General features: G+C 46.3%; 1 protein-coding gene across 1 annotated transcript in view; it reads left to right on the plus strand.

The window, feature by feature from the left end:
- The window catches only part of Prkcb (protein kinase C, beta), a gene marked incomplete at its 5' end in the record, with an annotated part of 315,029 nt that overhangs the window by 274,041 nt on the left and 15,300 nt on the right, over positions 1-25,688 (plus strand). Inside the window, 4 exon segments of the mRNA XM_005405341.2 lie at positions 2,099-2,237; positions 6,939-7,019; positions 7,299-7,406; positions 12,192-12,332. Coding sequence (XP_005405398.2) covers positions 2,099-2,237; positions 6,939-7,019; positions 7,299-7,406; positions 12,192-12,332 — 469 coding nt within the window.

Raw genomic sequence — 25,688 nt, forward strand, 5'->3', positions numbered from 1 at the left:
TTTTTGGTTTTTCTCCGGTACCAGGAACCGAACTCACGACCTTGCGCTTGCCAGGCAGGCGCTTTTGCCGCTGAGCTAAATCCCCAGCCCTTCCTTTTCTATAATAAATGAAGACATTATCATTTCTCTAATTGACCCTGCTGCCTGTTTCTGGGTATGTGGTCAGGCGGAGGGGAGGTTGCATGGTGTTATTAATGAAATAATATGCACAGTACAACCAGTATGTTTAGGTGAGGGAAGTTGCTGTAAGTCCAGCATGTCTCAGTTGAGCATGGCATTCGGAGTATCGCATGGCTTGCAGAGAAGTGTCAAGGCTGGCCGTGGTTGGTACCATGGACAGCGCACAAGACAGTGGAAGAGACCATTGCTGTTGGGAACAGTCTCTTCCACTGTCTTGTGTGCAAGGGGAGGTGCAAATGGACCTCCCCTTGGACGAGGAGCCTTCACAGATACAGATGAGAGATGCGGAGATATGTTTTCAGGTTGTAGCATTTTAGCTGGAAGTGATGATGGCTACTCAATTCAAACTAACTTAAACTAAAAGAGACATTTATCGGCTGCCATAACTGAAAAGTCCAGGGAAGATCTGAACTTCATCTTGGATGGTGCCGCTGTTTTAACGATGTTATATGAGTTGCTTTATCACCCACCCTCTAGGGTCTGCTTATCTTTACGAGCTCTTGCCTCTCCATCAAGTGACCCCTGGAGCTTTTAGGCTTACATTTTATCACCGAAGCCACTGTGCTTATATCCTTTCCAATCCCAATATAAAAAGAACTTACTTCTTTCCTGATGGTACCTGAAAAACTGCCAGCGTTTTTATAGATACAGATTGGGTCACACGTCCATTTCTGAACCCATCACCATGGCCAACAAGATGTGGTATTTCCACTGGCTGGACAGGCCCATCCTTTCTTCAGGGGCTAGAAGTTAGGGCCATGGATGGTTTGAGAATCAGGAAGTGGTAGACTCACCCCAAGATGCTTAAATAAGCAGAAACCATAGACCTCCACACCCCAACCAAGAAGCTTTAGGGGAGAGCTCTGGACTGGGAAGTAGGTGCTCTCACTTCTCAGGAAACTGAACTTCTTCATCTGCTGTTAGGACCGAGATAGTCTGACCTATAGATTATCCCTATTCACTGGTGCTGAAATACAAAGAGTTAACCTTGGAGTATATGTTTAGGAGGAAATGATGGATATTAAGGTGATCTTATATGCTGGAAGTATGCAGGTGTTCCCCAGAATGATCAAGTTCTCCTCGTCAACACAAATGGAAATAACAGAATGAGAGTGTAGCACATACCCTTCAGGTTAAAGCTCAAGGGTTACTGCCTAAGAGATGTCCTTCCTGACTCCCCATTGGAAGTGATTTTCTCCCATTACTGTCTTGTTGTCTTCTCTATTTCCTGTATCCCACTTATCAGAATTTATGGTAATCATGCTCATAGATTTGAATATTTGTTAATTATCCTTTTCCCTACAATAGACTTTAATCTGAATAAAAGCAGCGTGCTTATTCAGCTTGTTCACAGCTAATATAACTGGCTCCAGGCATAGTGCCTGCCACATGGCGGTGTGCAGGAAGTGTTCTTTGACTGAAAGAATCAATGGGAACTCTTGGGTCATTTTCCAGGAAGTGGCCTTGAAACACCGGAAGTACTTGGAGTTAAACAAGTTTCTCTCCGTCTTTTGTTTTTCTCGTTATGATTTTCAGAGACACTTTAAAAATAATTTTGTGAAAATTATATCTTCTTACAACATGCAAAGGGTCCATAAATTGCAGCTTGACTCTTGGAATTCTCCTGGCTATAAGAAGCCTCTTTGTATGCTGTGGCCTTGGTTTAACTTTCTGGGATTCTTCCTCTTTTCTTAGAGCTCCCGTCTCATTGTGTCCTCATGAGACACAGGAAAGCACAGAGGTTTATGGGCCCTCTGTCTGCTCCTTGCCAGACTGTAAGTGACCAGAGGACCAGGGCTGGTTTACAGTTACCTTTGTTTTTGCACAACACCTATCAGAGTGTTTCATATATAACAAGTAACTAATGGTTGGCTTAAAATAAATAACAAATAAATCCCTGTGTTCTTATCTGCTGCAGGGACCTAAAACTTGACAATGTGATGCTGGATTCTGAGGGCCACATCAAGATTGCTGACTTCGGCATGTGTAAGGAGAACATCTGGGATGGGGTGACCACCAAGACGTTCTGTGGCACTCCAGACTACATTGCCCCTGAGGTAAGAGCTGGTGGGATGCCTCATACACGTTCTGCCTTGTGACAGCATCTCCCACTGCTGTCCAGACGGCTGTGTGAGAGGCAGGAAGGGTTGAGGGCAGAATCTCATGTTGGTCCTTACCCTGTACTCTAACTCATTCCTTTGAGATCACACATGCAAATTAACTTAGCATACATCCAGAAGCTCAGGCCTAAAATACATCAAGATTTGCGAGAAAATTTAAATAAAACTCAAAAGAACCATCCAACACACATCAGTAAAATTCTTCGTCAAGCTGCTATGGCTTGTGGCCATATGATACCTCCTAATTATGACACTGAAGTGTTTGTTGAGAGAGAGACAGAGAGAACAGATTCTCCAGGCTGACATATGACACAGGGGCTGTGTACTGTGTGTGTGGTAGCTGTGATAAACCCTGGGAGATTCCAGATTTTTCTGCCTGTGCTAAAGATACAGACAAAAGACCAGGATTTGTTTGTAGTTCTTTCTTACTCTTCCCAGAGGAAGTGGTCAGTGACTAGATGCTGTCCCCCAACATGGCATAGCACAGGACAATAATTGATGCCCAGCGATCCTTTTTCTGTTTTATCTGAATTGATGCTTGGAAAGGTGGCACACTGCAGTCTGCAGCTGGAGTTTTGTAAGAAAAAGAACTGAAGATCTGGCACAGAATCTTGGAAAGAGACATTCAGAAATTCCTGTCCGTCAGTGTGGACTGTGATACACAACCGTGGCGATGAGAATCCCTGTTTAACTAACTTGGCGTAAAATTTAAAACCTGTGTCCTCCTATTCCAAAAGTTCGTGTTCCAGGAGCCTAGCTAGTTTACACACACACACACACACACACATATACACACACACACACACACACACACACACACACACACACACACGTAAGCACACAGACTCGCGCTGATATGTAGGGGTGGAAGAATATGTGTTCTAAACCCTGCTTTCATCCCAACATTGTTTTTTAATAATGAAAAATAGAAATCAACCTTAAAGTCTATCAATAAAGGAAAAATTAGCGAAAATATGCTGTATTCACATTAGAAAATCCTATGAAGCCCTTAGAAAGACCTGTGTACACCTATGTATATTAATGTGAAATTATACCCCTCAATAGGGGTAAGGGCAATAGACTGTGATTTAGTTCCAGTATAAAAAGCTATTCTGGTGGATGTGGTGGCCCACACCTGTCATCCCCAGTTACTCAGGAGGCTGAGGTAGTAGGATTTCCAGGCTAGGCAATTTAGCAAGCCTTTGTGTCAAAATAAAATTTTTATAGCAGGGTTGGGGATATAGCTCAGCAGTAGGACACTGGGCTAGTGTGTGTGAGGCCCTGGGTTCATTCCCCAGCACCTCACAAAAAAAACAAATCTAGGCATCAGTTCAAAAGCATGAGTTAGATATATGTGTTCATAGCAAATATCTCCAAAGCATACTGCAAAGAGGAAACAAGTCTGAGTAGAGAATGCTAAATACAATATGATAGCATTTCTGGGCAATAACTGTGATATGTGGAAGACTGCAATGTGTCTTCAGTCAGTGTGTGGATGTGCATGTAAAAGCATAAAAAACCGAGACAGTTGGAGAATGTTCTCACTTTTATGGCCTCCCGGGATAAGCTCAGGTAAAGAGAAGCTTCATTCCATCTGTATACTATTTACATGTTCCACAAGGTAAATGTGTGTATTTCTTGAATAAGAACAGGGTAACCTGTTTTTTCAAAGTTGATTATTTATTAGGACCCAGCAGAATTGTCCCTGTGTGGTGTCCTCGGATCTGTTATCATTTGGTTAATTAGTGGGACGTCCGATCCAAGCTAGACTCCAATTCCTGGCTGTGTCACGTGTTTGCTAACCCTTGGTGCCCAGCTCTAGCTGCCCTTTAAAGTCACGCAGAAAGCTTTTCAGATGTAGCCCGGCTGGGCCCCCTCTCTAGATCTGCTGAGTGAGACTCTCTGTGCAGTGGGGCCCCGGGCCTGTGGCTCTCAGTCATTCCAAGGGAGTTGTGATGCCTGAGTTGCCTCCTCTTCCAGCCCAAGGTTGAGAAGAACGTACCACAGGGCTTGCCAGGCTTTGCTGCTAACTAACTGCATCACCTCTGGCAACTTCTTTCTCCTCCCAGGTGCTATTTTCCTTTGTAAGAGGATTAACTTGCTGGGCTGTCGTGAGGCGCAAAGTACCCTAAAAGTGTGAAAACACTTTCCATGGGAGGTGATCTCCCTGAGGGCTTTTGAGCCTTAGCCTGCTTCCCCTCAGAGTGCATTGCTTGTTATTTATTTACTTATTTTTAATTGTCAAAGAAAAAATATATACTTGTCACATACAAAATATTTTTGAAATATAGATACAGTTATGATGAAGATGATGAAAATCTACACCCAGCAGTTCTCAGGAAAACAATTCCTAGCTGGGCATGGTGGTGCCTGACAGTAATCCCAGCAGCATTCAGGGAGGCTGAGGCAGGAGGATCACAAGTTTAAGTCTTCCCTGGACCCTGTCTCAAAGCCTGAAAAGGGGTGGCCATGTAGCTCAGTGCAAAGGCCCCGGGTTCAATCCTCAGTATTGAAAAAGTTAAAAAAAGAAAAAGAATTTAGTTCATTGCTATAAACTATAGTCACCATACTGTACTTCAGAATTTTTGAATATCTACCTTCCATCTAACTGAGATTTTGTGTCTTTCCAACAACATCTCCAGATTTCTGCTTTTAGAGTAGAGGCAGAGGCAGCAGGTAGAGTTTGAGAAATAGTCACTCACGTCATAGCCAGGTTTGCTCCGGTATCTCTATTGAGAAAAGCAAGCAGTTGCTGAAATAGAGAACATTCTAGTAAATGCTAACATTGTGAGGGTCCCCTGGTATAGCATTCGTTCCCCACAAAGCCCCATGATGCAGAGATTGTGGTAAATTTCACTTTGTAGAAGAGGAAACTGAGGCTAGAAGTAGTTACATAGCTTCCCTAAGGTCATGGGCTTGCTAAGTAGAAATCAGCCATCAGCGTTGGACAGTTCAACCCCCAGACCTCAGCCCTGGTCTCTGCATTGTCATCTCTACACCTCTTTGGCACAGATGTTTTGACACTCATGCACACTAGAAGGAGGACAGCCGTATGCCTACTAGACTTCTCCATCACATCCCTTACTGTACTCTGTTTAGTCCACTAATTCGACTCCTAGGAATTTATCTTATGGAAATACTTGGACAGAGGTCCATATATGTAATTACAAGAATATGTATTTAGCAGCAGAACATACCTATTCAACTGGGAATTAAGAAGCTAGATTTGGTACATCCATCGGTGGAATGCTATGCAGAGTAAAAACCAATTTCGTCAGTGTACAAATGTTAGCAAGGAAAACTTAAGTGATCACACGTTTTATTAAAGGTCCACTTACTAAAGTGTTTATGCTTATGTAAATCACACATACAGTTCAATATATATTCAATATGCAGTTCAATATATATTCATAAAAAAGAGTCTAGAAGGAGATAAACTAAATATTAGTCATAATTTTCTCTTGACAAAGGATTATGCATGATTTTTATTTTATTCTCTTAGTTTGTCTGTATTTTCTAACTAAATAGTAAAATAGCAACAAATGTTATTACTCTTAAAGTGTTTTTATTTTTTAAAAAATGAAGTTTATTTTTAATTATGGTTTTAAAAAAACACATGGCAGGCCAGGCTTGGTGGTGCACACCTGTAATCCCAGCACTCAGGAGGCTGAGGCAGGAGGATCATTGGGAGTTTGGGACCAGCCTGGGCTACAAAGTGAGCTCAAGGCCAGCCTGAACTACACAGCGAGACCCTGTCTCAAAAAGACAAAAAAAAAACAAAACAACCATGTGGCATCTTAACCATTTCTTTCTTTTTTTATTTTAAAGATAAAAGAATGAAAACATATTAACAACCACACATACATTTACAAAATAACACAAAAATAATACAAACAATACAGAATTTGAGACAAGGTGATAGGAAATTAACATTGGTTGCTATATTACATATTGATATTTTCAAATTGGTTACTCAGATAAACAAATATAGACATGTAAGATTGATCAAACAATTAAACATTAACTGTTCCTTTCAATAAAGCAATAAAAGTCAGTAGTACAACTCTGTTAGCTATTCTTTCTATACACGTATACATATTTACCCCTTCTTTCTTTTCTCTTTTCCCTCATTAATCATTTCTAAATATGTAGTTTAGTAGTATGATATAGATTCACATTTTCATATAAATGTACTTTGTACAGTGGAACAGAAATAGCTTTTCTTCTTTAAAATGCCATATATAGGTTTTGAAATATCACACACACACACACACACACACATAGAAGTACACACAAAAGCAGATACACACCATACCATCCTCGGGGCTTAAAAAGACAACATGACATGCACAGGTGTTTGCCTGGGTGCAGGTTTATCTGTGACGCATGCTCATCATGGCCTGAGTAGCTAAAGTGAAAAAACAGTTCATGTGGGCAGTCACCTTCCTGTCCATTCCTTGAGACGCGGGCCTGCTCCGATTGTGACACCGCTGTGTTTCACGGTAGGTAGGGGACGTGCCAGGGAAGAGCTCGCCCCGCCCCGCCCCCGTGAGGACCACTCTTGTGGGAAGAGAAGTGTGAATTCAGTCTCCAGCTGCGTGGACTGCGCCTTCCTTACAGACGCTTTCTGTTTTGCAGATAATCGCTTACCAGCCCTATGGGAAGTCCGTAGACTGGTGGGCATTCGGAGTCCTGCTGTACGAGATGTTGGCCGGGCAGGTAATTCAGTGTTAAGTGAGCTGGAGGAGAAGCCCTCCTCCACTCCGGTCCGCAGGGCTGCTGTAGAAGGATCCGATAACTTGGTAGCAGCTCGTAAATCTGAACGTCTGTGACTTCCCTGGATTTGGGGTTATCCAAGTTTGCGGGACATTTTCTTTCTCTTCTTGAAAACCCTGGAGCGTGGCCTCATTTGAGGCCCAGGGAGGAAGCCTGCGGGTAGAGGCAGCTGGGGGAGGGCAAAGGCAGGAACCTTCTCCCACGCTGCCCTCTGTCCCACAGGCCCCATTCGAGGGAGAAGATGAGGATGAGCTCTTCCAGTCCATCATGGAACACAACGTGGCGTATCCGAAGTCTATGTCCAAGGAAGCCGTGGCCATCTGCAAAGGGGTGAGTAAGCCCAGGACTGCCGCACCCGGCGTATGTAGGCTGTGCGGCACCGCGGGGAACAGACAGAACCTCGCTTTCCGCTCTTCTTGCTGACATTAGAGCCCTGATACGGAGCCGCTGCCTCCCATAGGAAAGAGAGCTGTTGTAACTTGCACAAAAGCACTGCAGGGGCACACCTGTGACTGCACCTTGCGGGGCTCCAGCTCCTGGCCCAGTGCAGGGGAAGTTTAAGGAATGAGAGAGGTAGGAAGCAGACTTTGCTTAAGCGCTGGAGTTAGTGAGAGGGGGCAGGACTCTCTGTACCTTGCTCTGCAGCGTGTGTGTCTTAATACTAAGGCTGTGTAATCCTTGCTCTAAGAAAATCAAGTAGTATTGACTTGAAGGTATGCTCTAATGAGCCAACCCAAATTCCATGTCCCCAAACCCCTGTTACCCCCTTCCTGCAATACCAATATGCAAATAAAGTGTGCATAGTCATACACTTGTGGCATGTGCAAATTGCATTTGTGAAGAAAGCAGGGCACAAGTTTCCAGGAAAGAATTATTTGCCATGTGTCTTGTGTTGGACCTGGTTATGCCCCTGGTGACCTGTGTGGGGCCCTGGAGATCTGTGATCCTCACTTTGCAGCCATGAGACGGCCTGAAATGCTTTTTCAGAATGCATAGACCTCAGGCTCACCTCAAAGATTGAAGTCTGAGCATTGCAGTATTTTGAGAAAGTCCCCATGTGGCTTGAAAATCACTACCTTTAAATGTGTTGCCCAACGAAGCAATCTTTCAACCGATGGAAGTGTGAAAGCATTATGAGGTTCTCAGAAAATACTGTCCAAGGAGGATGCCTTTCCAAAGGATTTGCTCTGCTGCTAACCAGGGGTGCAGGCAGGTTAGAAGTTGGCTTTCCTTGATGGTGGGTTCCCGTCTCTGTGTTGGAACAGACCCAGATCTTGCGGGTGTTTGCGTATTTCCCACACCCTACGCAGCATGCTCTTCCTTACCCAGGTCAGATGCCGTGGGAGCTGGCTTGAGTGAAGGATGGCTGGAATACTCAGGCAAGTGAGACTGAGGCCTGGCCCAGACTGGAAGAGCTGGGCCAACCTCTCACACTTGTGACACTGCCTAAATTCCCACTCTCCACAAATCACACAAGCTGTGTGTTTCTGCTACACAGGTTGAGATGCACATATCCCTGGGGAAACCACATGCGAATTAGTCTCAGACTCTAACATCTCAAAGCTAATTGGTTGAAAATACTTTCTCTGAGGGTGAGAGGCAGTGAGAGGAAAAATGAGGAACACAGGAGAGACCCAGGGCTTTATTAAGAGCATAAACAAAGCCTGTAGATAAAAGAGGGCGAGACTAAGGCCAGTGCACACCCTCGTAGACATTCCACCGGGGAAGCAGCGGAAAGAGGTCATACACGGAGGTTTTAGTTCGCTTAATAATTCCCAACATTTAAGGATTAGGAGGTTTCCCAGAAGCATTCAGCTTTCCAGCTTCTCTTGCAAAAGCAGGTCTTGATACATTGGCTGTCGTTTCTACAGAGCATCAATCAGCTGGATGGGAAGCACCTGCCTCCTTTGTGCGGGACACGCCCTCTCCAATTTGCAAAAAAACCCTCTGGCCCAGTTCCATCTGGGTGCAAATCCAAGTCCAGGCAGCCTTAGCCGTGTGATCGTGGGGAAGTTGTTTGACCTGATTTGCAGAGTGAGGTCGATAACAGCATCACACATCAGGTTCTTTGATGAGTTAATACCTATAAATCACTTAGACTCGAGCTTGGCGTTGTGCTCTGGAGCTCTTAGGCTTTCTTACTATTACGAATGCTGTCACCTGTGTTACCTGCCTTTTCCTCTTGGCGTTGGAATCTGTGTCCCCTGCAGTGAGACTTTTTCAAGTGGGGGGATTTTGAAGATCAAGAGACCCTTTTCAAATCTCCACCGTTCCACTTCTTAGGTGTGCGGTCTTGAGCAAATCCCTTTGTATCTCTGGCTTCTGTGTCTTAATCTCTAAAAACTGGCATAAAAACACTCACTGAGCAGAGTACCAAGGAGCATTAAATGAGGTACCGTAAGAGGAAGCTCCTTGCATGGTGTTGGCACTTAGTGGGTGCTCAATACGTGCTCAAGGCCTTCCCCTTCACAAGCCTGCCCTGCCTGGACAGCTGGGGGTTCTAAGTGGGTCATAGAGGAGAGAGAATTTTCCAGGTCAGCTGCATTGAGCTTCAGCTCCAATTAGCAGCGTCCCTGGTAGAGCAGTTTCCTATTAATTCAGGACCCGTAACCTTCAGGATGAACTGGGGTGACTTTCTCGCTGTTGGGTTTGGGGACCTTTCTGATTTGAATGGGTGCAGTCCAGTGTGGGCTCCCTCTTCAGGGCTGACGTTCTGCAGAAAAGGTGATGCCTACGCAAACAGACATCCGCCTTCTCCCAAACAGCAGCCCCAGGGAGTGCAGCTGGGAGGTGATCGGAGACTGGAACAGCGATTAAACCCAGCTGTCTGCATGGCTTCAGCCCCGTCAGAGCAGAGTGTGGGAACCGGGCAGAGACTCCAAGTCAGCGCCGGTGTTTCTGCAGTGGCATTCCTCTGCTTGGCATCCTCCTGCTTGCATAGAAATTGGGCTAGGCTTTTGAAAACAGACACCTTCCCCAGGAAGCAGGGCCTTCATATGTCCACCTCATTAAAGGCCCTATTTTCTACCCTAAAAAATGGCAAAACTTTGCTCTACTTGCCCTGTCCACTTGGAGCGAGCTTAAAGCTGAGAAAAGCCCATATTAGCTGCAGGTTAGAGTGGAAATGCACAGCGACTGATTTGCAAGGAGCCGCTAGAATTCTGGCTGGGCAGAGCTGCTCAACACCCAGTGCTGTTCCTGCACTATATGACCTTAGGCAAATGCCTCTGCTTCTCTGCACCCAGTTTCGATGGGTGCTGGGAGCATAACTGCTGAAGCCCCCACAGAGCTGTTGTAAAGACTAGTGAATAAATAATGGCTGTGGAGACTTCCGCACGGAGGTTGGACACACACAATATACTCAAACACCCAGAAACCATTATTGATACTGTTATCATCAATCCTGCCCTCTGTCAACTTTTTCTAAACAAGCCAGACCACAGATATCCCTGGGAAACCACAGGAAATAGAAACGCTCTTCTGTTTCTCTTAAAAGCCCATAGTTTTTGCTTAGAAGGAAAAAAAAAAACCAGAATGGAGGAAAGGAGAAAAGAAGGAAGGGAAAAGGGAAAGTATATAAATATATATAGACATACACACAAGATAGTTAAGATAGTTCTACTACTAATTGCTATTAGCTCATTGAAAGGAAAGTTTATGCCTATATTGCTTGATCAGTTTTTCATGCCTGTATCTTGTAATATGAGCACCTACTTTGAAAATAACAATACACAAAAAAAAAAAAAAAGAAAATAACAATACACAATGCACTAACCATTGTCAATCTCCTGCAATCTTGTTTTGGAATTTTATACCATTGTTTTTATTGTTTATTTTTCTTCTCTTTAAAATACAGTTTTTAAAAAGACAATCTTTTAGAGCGAGGCAGAGGGGGATCTGACTCTTCACTGGCTCTGTGAGTCTTTGTAGCTGCTTAACCTTTTTGGGTGCCCATTGCCTTGTCATTCCACAGGGGAGAAATAACAGCCCACCTCCTGGGGTTACTGTAACAATCAGGCAGGATCATGCCTGTAATAAAGAAGTAGCTTAGTACATTAAGGGCCTAATGATTTTTCCCTGTGGAAGATAAATTCTTTTGGAAATTATATGCGTAGGAATATGAACATAAATTATCTTGTAAGCAGGAAACATCCTAAGCTGAATGTCCCACGGTGGAGGCGTACATTTCTAAGATCACTCCTATCCCATAGTCAGCCAGTTCTGGGCAAAATCATGGCTACTCCAGGAAGCCTCTTGGGCTTGTGTGTCCCAGTTGTTTTTATTTTCTCTTTTGATGCTTTCTTGGTAGTCTTTTTTTTAAAACCACCAACTCCTCCATCTTGACTGCACTTGCTGAAGTCTTGAGATCAGAGATATTTTCCTGCTGTTTTGGATTCATTTATAAGAGGAAGCCTGTCTGGTTTCATCTCAGAGCATCTATTCATCTTGTTATTTAGCACTGGCTCAGAGACCTAAAGATGGAGAGTTTTGATAATTAAGTAATTTAAACAGAACACCAAAGAACCCTCAGTGGAGTTTAGTGTAATGTGTGATACAAGGAAATGAGCTAGGCTTGGTTTTGACTATTTAATGAGCTTTCTGAAAGTGATTACTTGAAACTTGGGTCCATTGGACTAATATTTTTTCTTCTGTTCTGTTATTTTCACAAGCGCTTTATGGAGAAATGTAAATAGTATCTGAGTGAAAGCATCCTTTGCATTGGTCAAATGTCAGTTTTTTCATGGTGGGAGTGGGGAATTTGGGGATATTGAAAGTGTTCTCATTAGATGCACGAATAATTGCATAAAACTCCTTTTTGAACCAAAGTGGATTTTCTGACATTTCTAGCTCGAAGTTCAGAACCGCATTTAGGCTTTGGCTTGATTCACCCCCGGGGATCACATTCCAGGGAAGTAGCAATAGCTGCTAGTGTAGGGTCCCCTCTACAAGGGCCTGGCTGAGGAAATTACTCCTGACGTGAAAAGCTAAAAAATACAATTAGTTGCAATTCTTCATTGCTCTTCCTTTCTTAAACCACTGGGATAATAATTTCTGAGTGTCTCACATTTCCTGTTCTGAAATTCATTAAGCTCAATGTGTTTCTTTCTCCTCAAGCTGATGACCAAACACCCAGGCAAACGTCTGGGCTGTGGGCCTGAAGGCGAACGTGACATCAAAGAGCACGCGTTCTTCCGGTATATTGATTGGGAGAAACTTGAACGCAAAGAGATCCAACCTCCATATAAACCAAAAGCTGTAAGTAAATGGTTCTCTCTGGCTGTTGGGGCCTCACACACGACACACTTTCTTCTGTCCACTGTGCTCTGAATGCTCTCCGGCGGGTAGACATCATGGCATCTACTTGAATATATGTAGCCATTCACATTTCTGTGCTAGAAGTTATATGGAGATTTCCATTCACGTAGCCTGGCCTCTGTAGTAAGGGGGAAAAAATCGCTATTAGCTCTTGTTGTAGCAATTCAGTTATTGTTAACTGTCTCAGCTGACAACTTTTGGGGAGGGTTCTTTAGAGAGCAGAGTTCAGATCCACTGTGGGGCTGTGATAACGGATCTAATTCTGCCTTCCTTTCCTGGGTTCACCTGTGTCATTTTCTCTTCATACCGACATTGAAAAGGTCATGTTGTTTATCTCAACAGTATTTAAATTTAATTCTGAAACATAACACTACTATGTCTGAGTCAGTAAATAAGAGCAATTCACCCAGCAGCTTCTACCGAGGAGAAAGAGAACAAAACAGAAGCTGGCATGGCCCTGAACCACAGCCTACACTGGGGTGTAGACATGGCTTTGCGATAACCCTGTACAATTCAAGAATAAAAGCTCCACTTTCCCCCATAGTCTTGCACCCCCAGGAGAGTTTTCCATCTCCAAAGACCCAGCAGGAAGGACTTGCCAAAGTCAGGGAGGAGTTTGCACCTGAGTTAATCAGAGCTGTGATTCTGGCTGGGAGGATATTTCTTTGTTAAATTAAGGAGAGCACAGACCCAGGGACTTTATTACGGGTTGTACAACCACCTACTGAGGCTGAAAAGTGAACATAAACATTGTCACTGAAACCTAGAGTTGTAAGGTCTTGGTGTTGAGGTGAAGACAACGATAATGCTAGTTATTTTGATACTATAATTGTTAATTTCATGAGCACTTATTATGTGCTAGGCACTGTGCTTAGCACTTCATATGCAGCATCTAATTAAGTCCTCAAGTGAGCCTAACAAGCCAGGTGCTGTTGTACCCTGTGTTAAGGAAGAGGAGATGGGGGCTAGAAGGTTAAGTGCTGTGTCCAAGGTCTTTCAGCCAGGGTGCGATGAAGGGAGGTTCCAGATTCTGGACAGTCTGTCCCACTCCCCTGGAGGATTACAGGGAAGGCCAGGGCCAAAGGGCACATAGTTTAAGAAAGTGTCACAGGTGGGTCCCACGTCTCCCCAGTGCTGCCCCTTTTCCTCATTTCAGAGGGTTAAGTCACAGCTCTGCAGCATCCTGGGTGAGTCCTCGATACCTCCAGGTGTTGGGAAGCCAGGTCTGCTAGAACAGCCAGTTCCACTCTGTGGCCCTTCCAGTTGTTGCAAATTATACATTAATACCTAATCAGCCTCCTCAGAACCACGTCTCTGTAGAGCCTGCCTTTGACTGTGTAAAATGCTGCCTCATCGCTTGCATCCTGTGCTGCCCAGGCTCGGTCCCGCCCCTCTCCTCCTACGAGCTCATCCCTTCTGATGTCGCTGCCAGGGGCCTGTGGTTCTGCAGGTCGTCCACACCCATCTTCAAGTACAGACACAGGACTGCGCACAACATTCCTGACCCTAGCCTTAGTAAACAGAGTGGGTCAGCCTGTCAGTTATTCCAGAGCTGGTGAGACTGGGCCAGTCAGTCTCCTCTCTGATCCATTGCTTCACAGTCTGTGCTACAGCAATGATAACAGTTGCTACATGAGAGGGTGCTTAGGATGCACAAAGCATTCTGGATGTGCCTGGTACCTAACGGGACAGTTGGTTGTTATTGTCGTTAGTGGTGTCATGCAGTAATGAATGTCAGGTGTGGGGTCTTTCAGGGGTGGGTCCGTGTGGCATTCTGCCCGGCTGTCTTAGGATAATGTCTGCCTGTGCATTCGGTGCTGGGGAGGGCTCTGCCTATCCTGGGCAATGTCACCATTTTTACTGAACCATTTCGAAAAAAGCTCAAAAGGTGACCTGGAAGAGAAGGTGACTCTGCTCAGGACACTAGCACCTTGGAGGTGGGACTCATAACCCATTTGGGTTTTGCATGGCTATTGATGAGTTGTCAAAATATGGATCTTCTCCTTTCCTTACTTGGCGGGTGAAAAGATGTGAACGCTTCCAATCCCACCAGCTGTGAACCTCTGGGGCTCATTCTGCAGTTGTAGATCAGGGTTTTTGAAAGTGGGTTCCCTGGGCCAGCAGAATCAACGTGATGTGAAATAAACACTAGAAATGCATTTCTAGGACCCTGTTGTAGATAGACCTCCCAAACCTGCAGTTCCAGGGTGGAGCCCAATGTTCTGTGTTGAGCAAAGCCTCTTTCTGGGTAGACTGGGAACCAGCCTCTGCTGGCTTCTGGGGTAGGCCATTGACTCAGATGCCTAGAGGAGCCCAGAGGGTGCTGGGAAGGCAGAACAAGGGCCTGTGAGCTAGAAGAAGAAGTGAAAGGGACAGAGGCAAGCTGGGGAAGCTAAAGGCTCTGCTGGCACTTGGTGCAGACCGAGCCTGTCTCCATCTTCATCGTTTCATGAGAAACTGGAAATCAGCTTTTTAGATAAATTCTCCCCATTACGTGCTGTGTCAGCAAGAAATGTTTAAAAATTAAACAATGCAGGGCAAATAAACACATCCATGACCTATCTGTGGCCTGCGGGCTGTTTGTCATCTCTGAATTGCTGATGATGCCAACCAGGATGACATTTAGCCAGTTCCCGCTGGTGCTGGTTATTGACAGCCGAAGTCCATTCTGCCTGGGCAGCTGTTGTGAACGTTCCTGCTAGGGGAAAATGAGTAGGAAAGGACTGGCTCGTAGACGGTGCTCAGAAAGAGAGAGCTCTAGATATCTGGATGAAATAAAACTGATTTCACAAAGTACTGATTGTTCTGCCTTTACTATTACTTCCAAGTGACCAGTGTCCTGACTTCCCTCTCGTGGGTTTAACAGTGACTTTCAGAATATTGCAAGTAGACGGGGCTATCTACTTCAACATGTTGTGTCATCCGGCTCTGAGAGGAGGCAGACCTGGCCCTTGATGACTTTTGACTGAATTAAAATGTAGTTATCCCTAGATACCTGTGAGGGGTTGGGTTCAGGATCTCTTGCAGATACCAAAATCCCCGGTTGCTCATGTCCCTTATATGAAATGCATAGTATCTTCCTGCATGCTCTAAATCCTCTCTAGAGCATGTATAATGCCTGATAAATGTAAACGCTGTGTAAATAGTTCTTATGCTGTATTGCTTAGGGAATAACGACAAGAACAAATTCTGTACAAGTTCAGGGGAGACACAGTTTTTTAAAGATCCTTTTAATCCGCAGTTGAAGGAATCTCTGGATGTGGAACCTGGGAATGTAGAGGGTTGTTCGTGATAATAGTGAACCCACCACCCACCCACTGGGTTCAACCTGCTCATATGTTTGACATTGTAGATATGGGCCTCAGCACCCCCACTCCCATCCCAGGGTTTTATATTTCCCCTTCCCCACCCTTTCTGTCTGTCACTTCTGAAAGGCCTGAGTTGAGGGTGTGTAGAGTTCTGTGTGCCTGTGGGGTAGTAAGACACATGCATGTATCTGTCAGTGCACCTGATTCATGCATGCTGTTAAGTCAAGAGGAACATGGGGCAGTAACAGGATTACATGCCAATCTTGGTGAAGGGTGCTGTTATTGGAGGCTCATTAAAATCACTTTAAATGTGTTTTTTTAAGTTGTTCCGGTGCCATCTCTCATGGTGGCAAGGAACTGTTTGCAGAGTATTTGAAACTACTAAAAGACACGAGCTATGGTGCATTGTTGTAAGGTACAAAGTAATTTTTCTTTAATGTGCATCTAGTTGTGTCAGTCTTCTGCTAAAAGTCCCCTGATGGCTTTCTGGTATCCCAGGGTAACACCCATCGCTACTTACCACAAATGGCTTTTGAGTCTTCCAAGGCCAGACCTCTGCGCCCCTAAGAGCCAGAATTCCTGGGCTTCCTTGGTTGTTTACACATCCTCTTGCTGACTCTGCCGTGGAGAGCCATCCACCAGGACACCCAGAGCACTTTCCTACGCCCCTGCCTTCCCGTTTGACGAGGGGGACTTGCTCCTTCTCATTAAGTAGGTAGAGTGTCACCCCTCAGGGAGGATCCTCCTGATTCCTGAGCAGGAATTTGCTTCCATCCTATCGTCAAACTCCTCACCTGCTGTTGCAATTGCACCTTCCATGCAACATCTGTCTTTTCAAGTAGACTACAAGATCATGTGACTTCTCGGTGTCAAATCTCAGTGCTTTGTGGAGGGCTGAGCACATCAGAGATACTCACGAGTTTTTATGACATGAATGAATAAATAAATGAATGGCCATAAGATAGACGCTGTAATACATGGATATGTATTAGGAGGCAGGTATTTTCCCTACATACGGCGGGATGTCTGAAGTAAATTGTGTGGTGTGTGAGTTACTACCCTATTTATAAAGGGCTATAATTTGGTTGCTGCCTTTGCAGACTGTCACAGCACCCCATGCCTTTGCGGTGTGTTCTGGGACACAGCCAGGGAGGGGCGCGAGCAGGCAGTGCACGGAGTTGTTGGGGTCAGGCGAGGAGCGCTGCAGATTCCTGCCTTCTGTCCTTGCGCAGGCTGGTCGGCGCTACAGCTGCCACGATGCAGCCTAGCAGGACTTCTTAAACTTGAACGTGCCTATGGGAGTCATCTGGTTAAAATGCAAATTTTGATTCATCTGGTCTGGGGTGAGCGTGAGACCTTGCCTCTCTCGTAGGCTGTGCCAGTGATAGGAGGCTGCTGGAGCCTTAGTTATGCTTTGTGTGGCCGGGAACAGGGTGTAGCCAGCTGTGAGTCAAATGGCAGACCCTGTTGCTGCAGATGTCGCGCGTGCAGTACACAGATCTAACGTAGCACCGGGCCATAGCGAAGGGGAATAAAAAGCAAGGTACAGAATGTTCTGGTGAACGCAGCGCACCACTGTGAACTGATGTGTAGAGGGAGGGAGGTGGCAGCTTGTGTGTCAGCACCTCGAGCGCATGGCACAGCTGAAGGTGGGCAAGGAGCATGTGTTGCTTCTGCCTTCCAGTGGGGGCACCGTCGGATGCTGAGTCACCCTTGAAGCAGACGATGAGGCAGAAGAAAAAACCCCTTCCCTTATGGAGCTTATCTTCGAGGGTGTACAGCAAACAGTAAACACAGAAGCAAGTGCCGTGTGCAACATGCTAGAAGTTGAGAAGATTACGGGAGAAACAAAAGCAGGGGGTAGGGCTTGGGAGAGGCAGAGTGGGGCAAGCACAGTTTTAAACAAAGCACATGGAGAGCTTCCCTGAGAGAGTGATGCTTTAGCAAATAGGAAGAAGGTGCAGGAGGGAAGGAGCCGCGTGGGAAGGTGGGGTGGACATGGCTCAAGCGGGTAGTAGCAGCAGGTGCTACAGCCCTGAGGCAGGCGCTTGCCCGGTGGGTTTGAAGAAGAACAGAAAATGGCCAAGTTGAGCGGTTAAGGGAGAGGGTTAAAGCCCAGGAAACCAGACGGGCCATGGGAAGGAGTACCTGTGCAGGACGCTGCAGTACCTTTAGCTTCTGCTCCCACTCTTGAGCAGACAAAAGGCCGTTTGATCTTTTTAGGATCACAATGACTGCTCAAGTGGGCAGGGTGAAGACAGGGAGGCCAGTTGGGACCAACAAGTGCTTCTTGTGCTACTGTAGGCCCATGACAGCGGGAGCTTGGGCAGGTTGGAGTAATTTGAGAGCACCCAGGTTGTGCTCCTTTGGGCCCTGCCCCCTGCCCCCTCAGGTCCTGGCACCTCGTAGGCCCTTGGTAGGTGTTGCTTGAGGCATGCCATAGGTGGCCTCTAATCCCTTTAGAGCTCATAACTGCTCAGGTAAGGAGCCAGAGGGCCCAGACTTTGGCCTGGCGAGTCAGAGAAATGAGTAAGATGGGCTGTCAGGGAGCTTCTGGGTCTGCAGTGCTGGTTTGTAGGCACAGAGCAGACCACAGCTGGGCCACGGCTTGTACTTCCTCCTTTCAGTGTGAGGACGATGACGGTTAGGGAGTCTCCTGGTGCTGCAGGCCGTTCCCCGGGGAGCGCCCCCACGGCCGGGAGCTCCAGCTCTGGGTTCCGTAGCATGGTCGCAAACAGAGGGCGCACTGAGACTGTGCCATTTTGCGTGTTTGTATTGTGCCTGTTTTATTGCAACATTTGTAGTGCACGGTGCCATGATGTCATTGTACAGGAAGTGCTAGTGTAGTATGTTTAAACTGGAGGGCCTGACTGAGATTTTGAGGGCATTCACTCACGATCATGAACTGCCCTGGTGAGATCCTGTCTCCCTCCCTCCGAGAGGCTCGGCAGTGTTCTAATGTGGTGGTAGTCTCTTGATGTGGGCTCTCTGTGAAGCGGGGGGGGGGGGGCCACATGTCTGGCGTCCCTAACAAGGTGACCCTGGGATCGGATTACCCAGCTAGCAAGGCAGGAGCTCCTAGAGGAGGGAGGGGAAGAGAAGTGGGCCCCAAGCACATCCGGGTTCATTGTAATCGGTGGGGCCCTAAGTGTTATTGTGTGTGTGTGTGTGTGTGTGTGTGTGTGTGTATGTATATAGAAACCCGCTCACCAGTAAATGTGGCTCCATTGGTCTCCTAAAATATGATCAGGCTGATCAATCTGATGTCAGTTCCCCAAAAAAGGAGACGTTTGGATGAGCTCCTTTCCCTGCCCCTGTGGGCTGTCTCGTGAGCGGCCACCATGGAGACATGACCAGCTTGCTCCCTCCCTGCCCCGCTCCCTTCTGCCTGTATGAGGCCTCACACCTGTGTGACCGATTGATTCCATTGATTTCTGTTCTTGTTACCTATTTTATCTTCACTTTACAGAAAGCCTCATAATTTTGAGGCGTCTGCACATCAGGAAGGCCTGGAAATCTTGCAGGCCCAAACCGTCAGGTCCCCGTCCCATCCAACTGTAGTATCGTTTCCAAAACGATACGTAAGTTATCTGATCTTAGACTCTTGCCCATATCCTGTGCGAGTTTAAGGGCTAAGCTGTTTCAGAAATGAGTTCATGCTCACAGGCCTTGGCTTCTCGGTGACTCTGTCATCCAAGAGTATTGTTTATATAGCAGAGGTCAAAAGCTTCAAGTACTGTTTTAATGAGCTGCAATCCTGTTCATGTGACATTCCCTTCCAAGCCCAATTGCCCTTTACACTACGAGTAAGTGCCTCTGTCTGTGTGTCTGAAGGTGTGTGTTTGATGTGCTGACATTTTGAATTGAAACCAGAAACTGTAACCTTTGTGTGTTTGCTATTAAAACTCCAAATTCAAGGCTTAAGGAAGGGATCTAAGTTTTACTCAGTATGATTTATTTAAGCATTGAACTTAACTCCCCCAAGGTACCAAATACTCCAGAGAACAATACCTGTTGGAAAATGGTGATTTGAAATAATTCTCCTAAAACCTGTTCTATTCAAATACATGGGAAAAAATACGGAGCTGTTTCTTGTTCTGGGCCAGGCAGTGTTCTAAGTGTCTTCCGGGTGTTAGCGCACTCCGTCCTCACAGTGGCTCTGTGATACAGGTGTCCGTGTCACTGGGAGTGGAGCTTGGGAAGCTCTTAACCTTGACCATTTGCTCAAGATCTAGCAGGTGGCAGAGCCAGACTTGAACCCTGGACTGTGGAGAGCCCTTTCTGGTCCTCACTGCAGCCCAGGAAGTTGGTATTTGTGATCTCATGAGAGGTTATTGGAGTTCTGGTGGGTTAATTCCAGTCTACCACTTCTAGCCCAACCCATGGCGAGAATAGAGACACTGAGGTGTATCTGTAGTTATGGGGAGCCGAGGGGTCCTAAGTCCAGGACCATGATGGCCATCCGGAACAAAGGCCTTGCCCCAAGGCCAAACCCGGGTTTTATTAATTTGTGAAGAAGGGAGTGGCTTGAGGGTGAGTGACTGAGAACCGTGGAAAGTAGGTGAGCACCATGAGCTGGCGTAGGTAGGAGGCCTGAAATCACCTCTGCCATATGCAGAGAGAAGGACATGTAGAAATAGTAATGTGCATAACACAATTGAGATAGTATCTAATGTTTTGGGGTCGGTGCTTCAGCTCTGATGTGTAATTTTTCAAGCCCCAGGAAGTCAGAGCCTCTATCCTGAAGCTGGATCGCAGCTGACAGCGTGGAGCACGTGCTCACACATCCCACCTCCTCCCGGCTCACTCGGGAACAGCGGGTGGGGGTCCGGGAAGACACGCCTGTCTTCAAAGGTTACACATCGGCACCGCGGCTGCCCCGATTTGCGTTGCTTCAAGCCAGTTGAGGGGATAAGGAAAAGTCCCAGCCAGCGCTGTACTCATCAGTACATGGAAACGGGGTCAGGTTCAGCCAAAATGGACACAGGTGCTCCTCCTTCAGGGAGAGTCGCCCAGGTGCTCCTCCACACTGGACCCCACACGGCCTCGTATCCTTGGAAAGACTGCCAGAAGACTGTCTTCTCAGAGCCCCTGAAAAGGTGTTTACATTAACGGCAGAGAACCATGGTAACACCACCTAATGGTGTTTATCACATAGAAGAAGACAGTATTCTTACAATTCAAATAACTTCAAATTTATTTTAAAACACTGCAACAAACAAGGAGCGTGTTCACACCGTTTGCAGTTCACCGGCAGAATGAATCTCACCCCTTCCTTAAGGCTTTGATTTTTGAGGCTGACAGAGACAGCAGACTTTGACCACTGGCAGGGCAGCGTCTGAGGGGAGGAGTGGAGAGGGGCTCAATAAGGAGGAGATGTTCTCCCACTCGCTTCTGGGGCTTCTTCGGGGAACCTAAGGTGTGGAATCTGCAGAGGTCTTAATCAGGACTATTGGGCTACATCCATACTCATGAACAAGTAGCCTAGAATCATATAGGACCTGCAGGCTGGAAGCTGTCTGTCTGTCTGTCCATCCCTTTCTGCGTAACCCCACCTCTGCCAAGGAGAACCTATTTAAACTGAAGATCAAACCAGGCTCCCTTTAGATGGCTGAACCTGGCAGGTCCCCGGGCCAAGTGAAATTCCTAAGTCATCTGCCAGATGCATGACTTTGAGTTGTCCCCTGGAAGAGAAGCCAACTGTTTGAATTGAAATGATAGAAGAGAAGGTTGCATGCCGAGAGGGAGTTTGAAACTGTTAGGATACATCCGGCAAAAGCTACTAAAATATAATAGACATAAAAAAAGATGACCCTAGAAGTGGAATTCAACTTCTTCATTCTATAGCTGAGAAAACAGAGGCCCAGAGGCCCAGATATTTGCTTAAGTGACCTACACTTAAGGGAATATAACATAATTAGGGTAGGAAAACTGGCCTTCCATTTAACGAAGACTATTAATAACACTGTTTACAACCATAACATTAAAGCAAATCATGCATGTTCTATTAAAGTATTTACTTCTACTGGAGAGTAGAAGTCTGTTTTATTGTTCTCATTTCATCCTCAAAAGAATACTATGAGATAGGTGCTATTATTACCCCCCATGTCATAGAACAGGCTTGGAGAACCCAAGTAACCTGCCCGTGGTCACACAACCTGTAAGTCCTAATGCCAATGTATAGTCCTTTTCTTCACCCCAGCGCCCGTACTCTCAGCCAGTGTAGTGTTAACTCTCTCATCCGCCGAAAGTACTAGAACTCAGCTAGAGAGAACTTAAACTCCTCTCACTCCAAACTTGAGTTTCGATATTTTCCTGGGAGCTGGACTCTTTTTGGTGGGCAGCCGTGAAGTTCAGCTTCTCGAATTCTGCTGCCAACCCTGCCAGGTTGTAATGATCACAGAATTCCAGGAAGCTATTGACAGAAGGGTGGGAGAACTTGCGAAGAGGAACAAACGCACCCAGGAAGTCTGGATCCAGCAGGAAGAATGTAGATGGATAGACCCAGGGTTCTACGGGAACTGTGCTGCGTAGCACTGAGTAGAGATGGCCAATAAGGACCCCGCTGAGCCTCCACATGTACAGGTTTTGCCTCACCTGGGCCCTTTGCCTTCCCAGGCAGCCTCTCTAAAGTCCCCCGGGGAAGTCCTTGAGCATCTTTTTCATGGAATTCCAGCCCCCTTGGTCTCAGTTGATAGCCCCATCTTCTGAAGGCGCAGGGGAAGTGAAGCTGTGAATGGCTGTGGGTAGGTGGGTCTCCATTTCTTGCCCTGTCCTTCTTGACCTCCTTTTTTCTGTGCCCCACCCGCTTCAAGAAAAGCCTAGCCTCCATCCCTGCTGTGGACAGCATCCTTACGTCTCCCCAACACCTCTGCCAGTCCAGTGTGTGGCTATAGCTTCTCTCTGTGTTAACCAGACTGCGTGGTCGCAAACAGCAATTGGATTAAACAGACCAACAAAGGAAAAGTGAGTGTGCGGATGCATCTGGATGAATGATCTCAAACAGGGCCAGCGGTCATCCATTTCTACTTTCCCCTATGCTGACATCATCCTTCATTCCCAGGGGGCTTTCTTGGGCACACAGCAGTAACCAATCCGGTCCCGTTACCTCAGTAACCTCTACCAAAAAAGAACTGTTTGTCCTGACATTCCCAGCAGCTTGGGACTGGGTCTTCTTGGAAGATGGTGAGTCATATGTTCACCTTTCATTCTGTGTCACCCAGGGAGGGACTGAGCCGATTGCCTGGGCCAGGGTCCCCTGCCCTCTGTAGCCAAGGAACTTGTGCTCTTCCTATCTAAGCCAGGCATCTTGAGAGAGGAGAGGACGTGGGTCCTTCTGTGACGAGAGGAAGAGGGAATGCCCGCAGGGTGGACAAAAGCAGCAGCACCCGCTCCTTCCTCGCCGTCTCCGTAGCACATAAACACACTACGTCTTTTCCATGTTTTATTTTATTCCATTTTTTGTCATTGTTTTGAGACAGGATCTGCAAAGTCACTGAGGTATCCAGGCTAAGCTCAAACTTGCAGTCTTCCTGCCTCAGCTTCAGAGAGTGCTGGGAGGACAGACATGCACCACCATGCATGACTGTCTTTTTTCATCTTCACAAATCCCATCCTTCCATCCAGGGATTCCTTCTGCTGAGGCTTTTTCCTTGTCATACTTTGCATATAAACAAACTTTTGAAAGGGTTGCCAGTCCTTGTTACCTCTCCCGGATGACAGTTCATTCTCCCCTCAGTTCTGGTGCAATCTGGCATCTTCTCCCACCACTCCATTATCATTTCTGTCTGAGTCATCAGTGTCCTGAAAATCACCTCCTCTCCTAGGCTTGTGTTATCTTTCTTGACCTCATCACATTATTTCATACTTTGATCTTCCCTTCCTTAAAAACATCTGAAAGATGAAATACTCAAGCAGCACCAAAAGCTATTCAGTGAAATTAAGTCTTCCTTTCCTCTCGGCCCCTAACTGGGCTTGGTTCTTTTTCCTAGAGTCCCATGTGACCGGGGACCTGTGTGGCGCTGCAGAGAGGACGTGTGCAGTCTCAGAAACACTCCACAGCGTACACAAAGACATTAGCATACTGCATACAACTTCTGTGCCTTGTTTTCCTCCTTCCTGCCTTGGAGGTGATACTTCACCACACAGCTCACTCTACTTCACTCTCCTGAGAGCTTCTTATACCTGTGAATACATCAGCCTTGCTGATCCCTGGGTTCCACAGCCATGGAGCCAACCAATCACAGATCAAAAATATATATAAAAAAGCACAAATAATTAACATTGCTTCTGTATGGAGCATGTAGAAGGTTCTTCTTTACATTGTTCCTTAGATAGCACGGGCTAACATACTTACTCCAGTTTTGCATTGCATTAGATAGTCTAAGTAATCTGCAGATGTAAAGTGTATGAGAGGGCGTGTGCAGCTTCAAAGCAAACGCTGTGCCATTTTGACTGACGCACCTGAGTATCCATGGGTTTGGTATCTGGGGAGCCAAAAGATACTGGGAACCAGTCCCCCTGGATACCAAAGGACAGCTGTGCACCTGGAGGCGAAGTTCAGAGTCCCTCCGTCCTTTGGAAGTCCTTCTCCCTCATTTGAACACTGTGCTTGGCTCGCCGATTTCCTGCTGGCCTCCCCAGCCTCTCCTGGTAGACAGACATTCTGCCTGTCCTGGCAGACATTCTGGCCCATGGTGACTCCCAGAATTTGGAGGGTTAACACCTGCCTGGGACCCAGAAGGAAAATAAAAAAGCGCATGTCTAGTTTATTGACAAATGCAGGTTCCACCCATAGACTATGAAAAATGTAACTGAGAGGTGGGCTGTGCATCTGCCTGGAGCGTCTCGCCTGGCGTGTGAGGCTCGCTGGGACCGCGGCGGGGTGCTCTGGTCCCCAGGCACACAGCTTTTCCCCCTGAGCCCTGACGGGGAGCTCCGCAGCCTGCTTCCGTCACAGCGCCCTCCCGTGTCTGGCCAGGCTCGGTGGGCAGGCTCGTTTCGTGTTTTAAGTCAAGCAGATCTTCCTGATGCTCATAACTGGAGTGGGGAGATGCTGGGTGGCAGAGCCTGGAGGACCCTCCCCAGCCGGGGGCCCCCAGCCCGTCGACCCACTCCTGGTGGAGGACTAGCACAGTGCTGAGTGACAGTCCCTTGCCACCCTGTGCGGTATTGGATGTGCGCTTTGTAAAAAACTTTATTTACAACTTTTGATTACTTTCCTTTTTTTTCCTAACATGTCTGCTGTTTCATCTCTCAGGATTAAAAGAAAGCAATTATTAAGATTTTAAGAACGAAACAGCAAAGGAATGTCAAGGGCAGGGCCCATCTGCCCCGTGCTCAGGGATGTAATGACTATTCTAGTTTCATACCTAATTTCAAAGGAAAATACATTTTTATATTTTTTAAATGAAAGAATATACACACTATCTTCATCTAAGTTTTAATTACTTTCAAACACAAAACTTCAACTTAAGCTTGGTAAAAACAAACAAACAAACAAACAAAAAACAAATGATGAGTGGCTTTACTATGTAGTGTGTACCTAACAGAAAATCTTAACATTCCTAGCAATGATAATGCTATTAATAATGAATTCCTCAACATAGACTCTAGAGTATTCTTCCATTGATGTACCCTGCAGGGTAGGTGCATGTGACAATAATAGGAAACTTTAGTTTAAGGAACTCGGCTTATTTAGTTAAAGGTTGTACAACCTTTAATGCACTTGATGGAGCCAGGGTTGGTACCCAGACCACCTTAATTTATAAGTCCGTGCCACATGGTCATGTGATATGGGGTGGTGACATAAACGTACCAGGAGCCCCAGGGTTTGGGAAGGGAACCAACCAGTCCCTAGATCTTGGCTCTTCCCACGTGCCCTGGAACAAGTTCACTTTTCCAGTTATCTGTTCAGTGGAGGTTATTTTCCCCACCTGTCTTACAGATTTGTGGGAATCAAAACTTTTAAAACATAGGCAAATAAGCC

Source organism: Chinchilla lanigera, unplaced genomic scaffold (genome assembly GCF_000276665.1).
Source record: "Chinchilla lanigera isolate Chin_1 unplaced genomic scaffold, ChiLan1.0 scaffold00092, whole genome shotgun sequence".
NCBI lineage: Eukaryota > Metazoa > Chordata > Mammalia > Rodentia > Chinchillidae > Chinchilla > Chinchilla lanigera.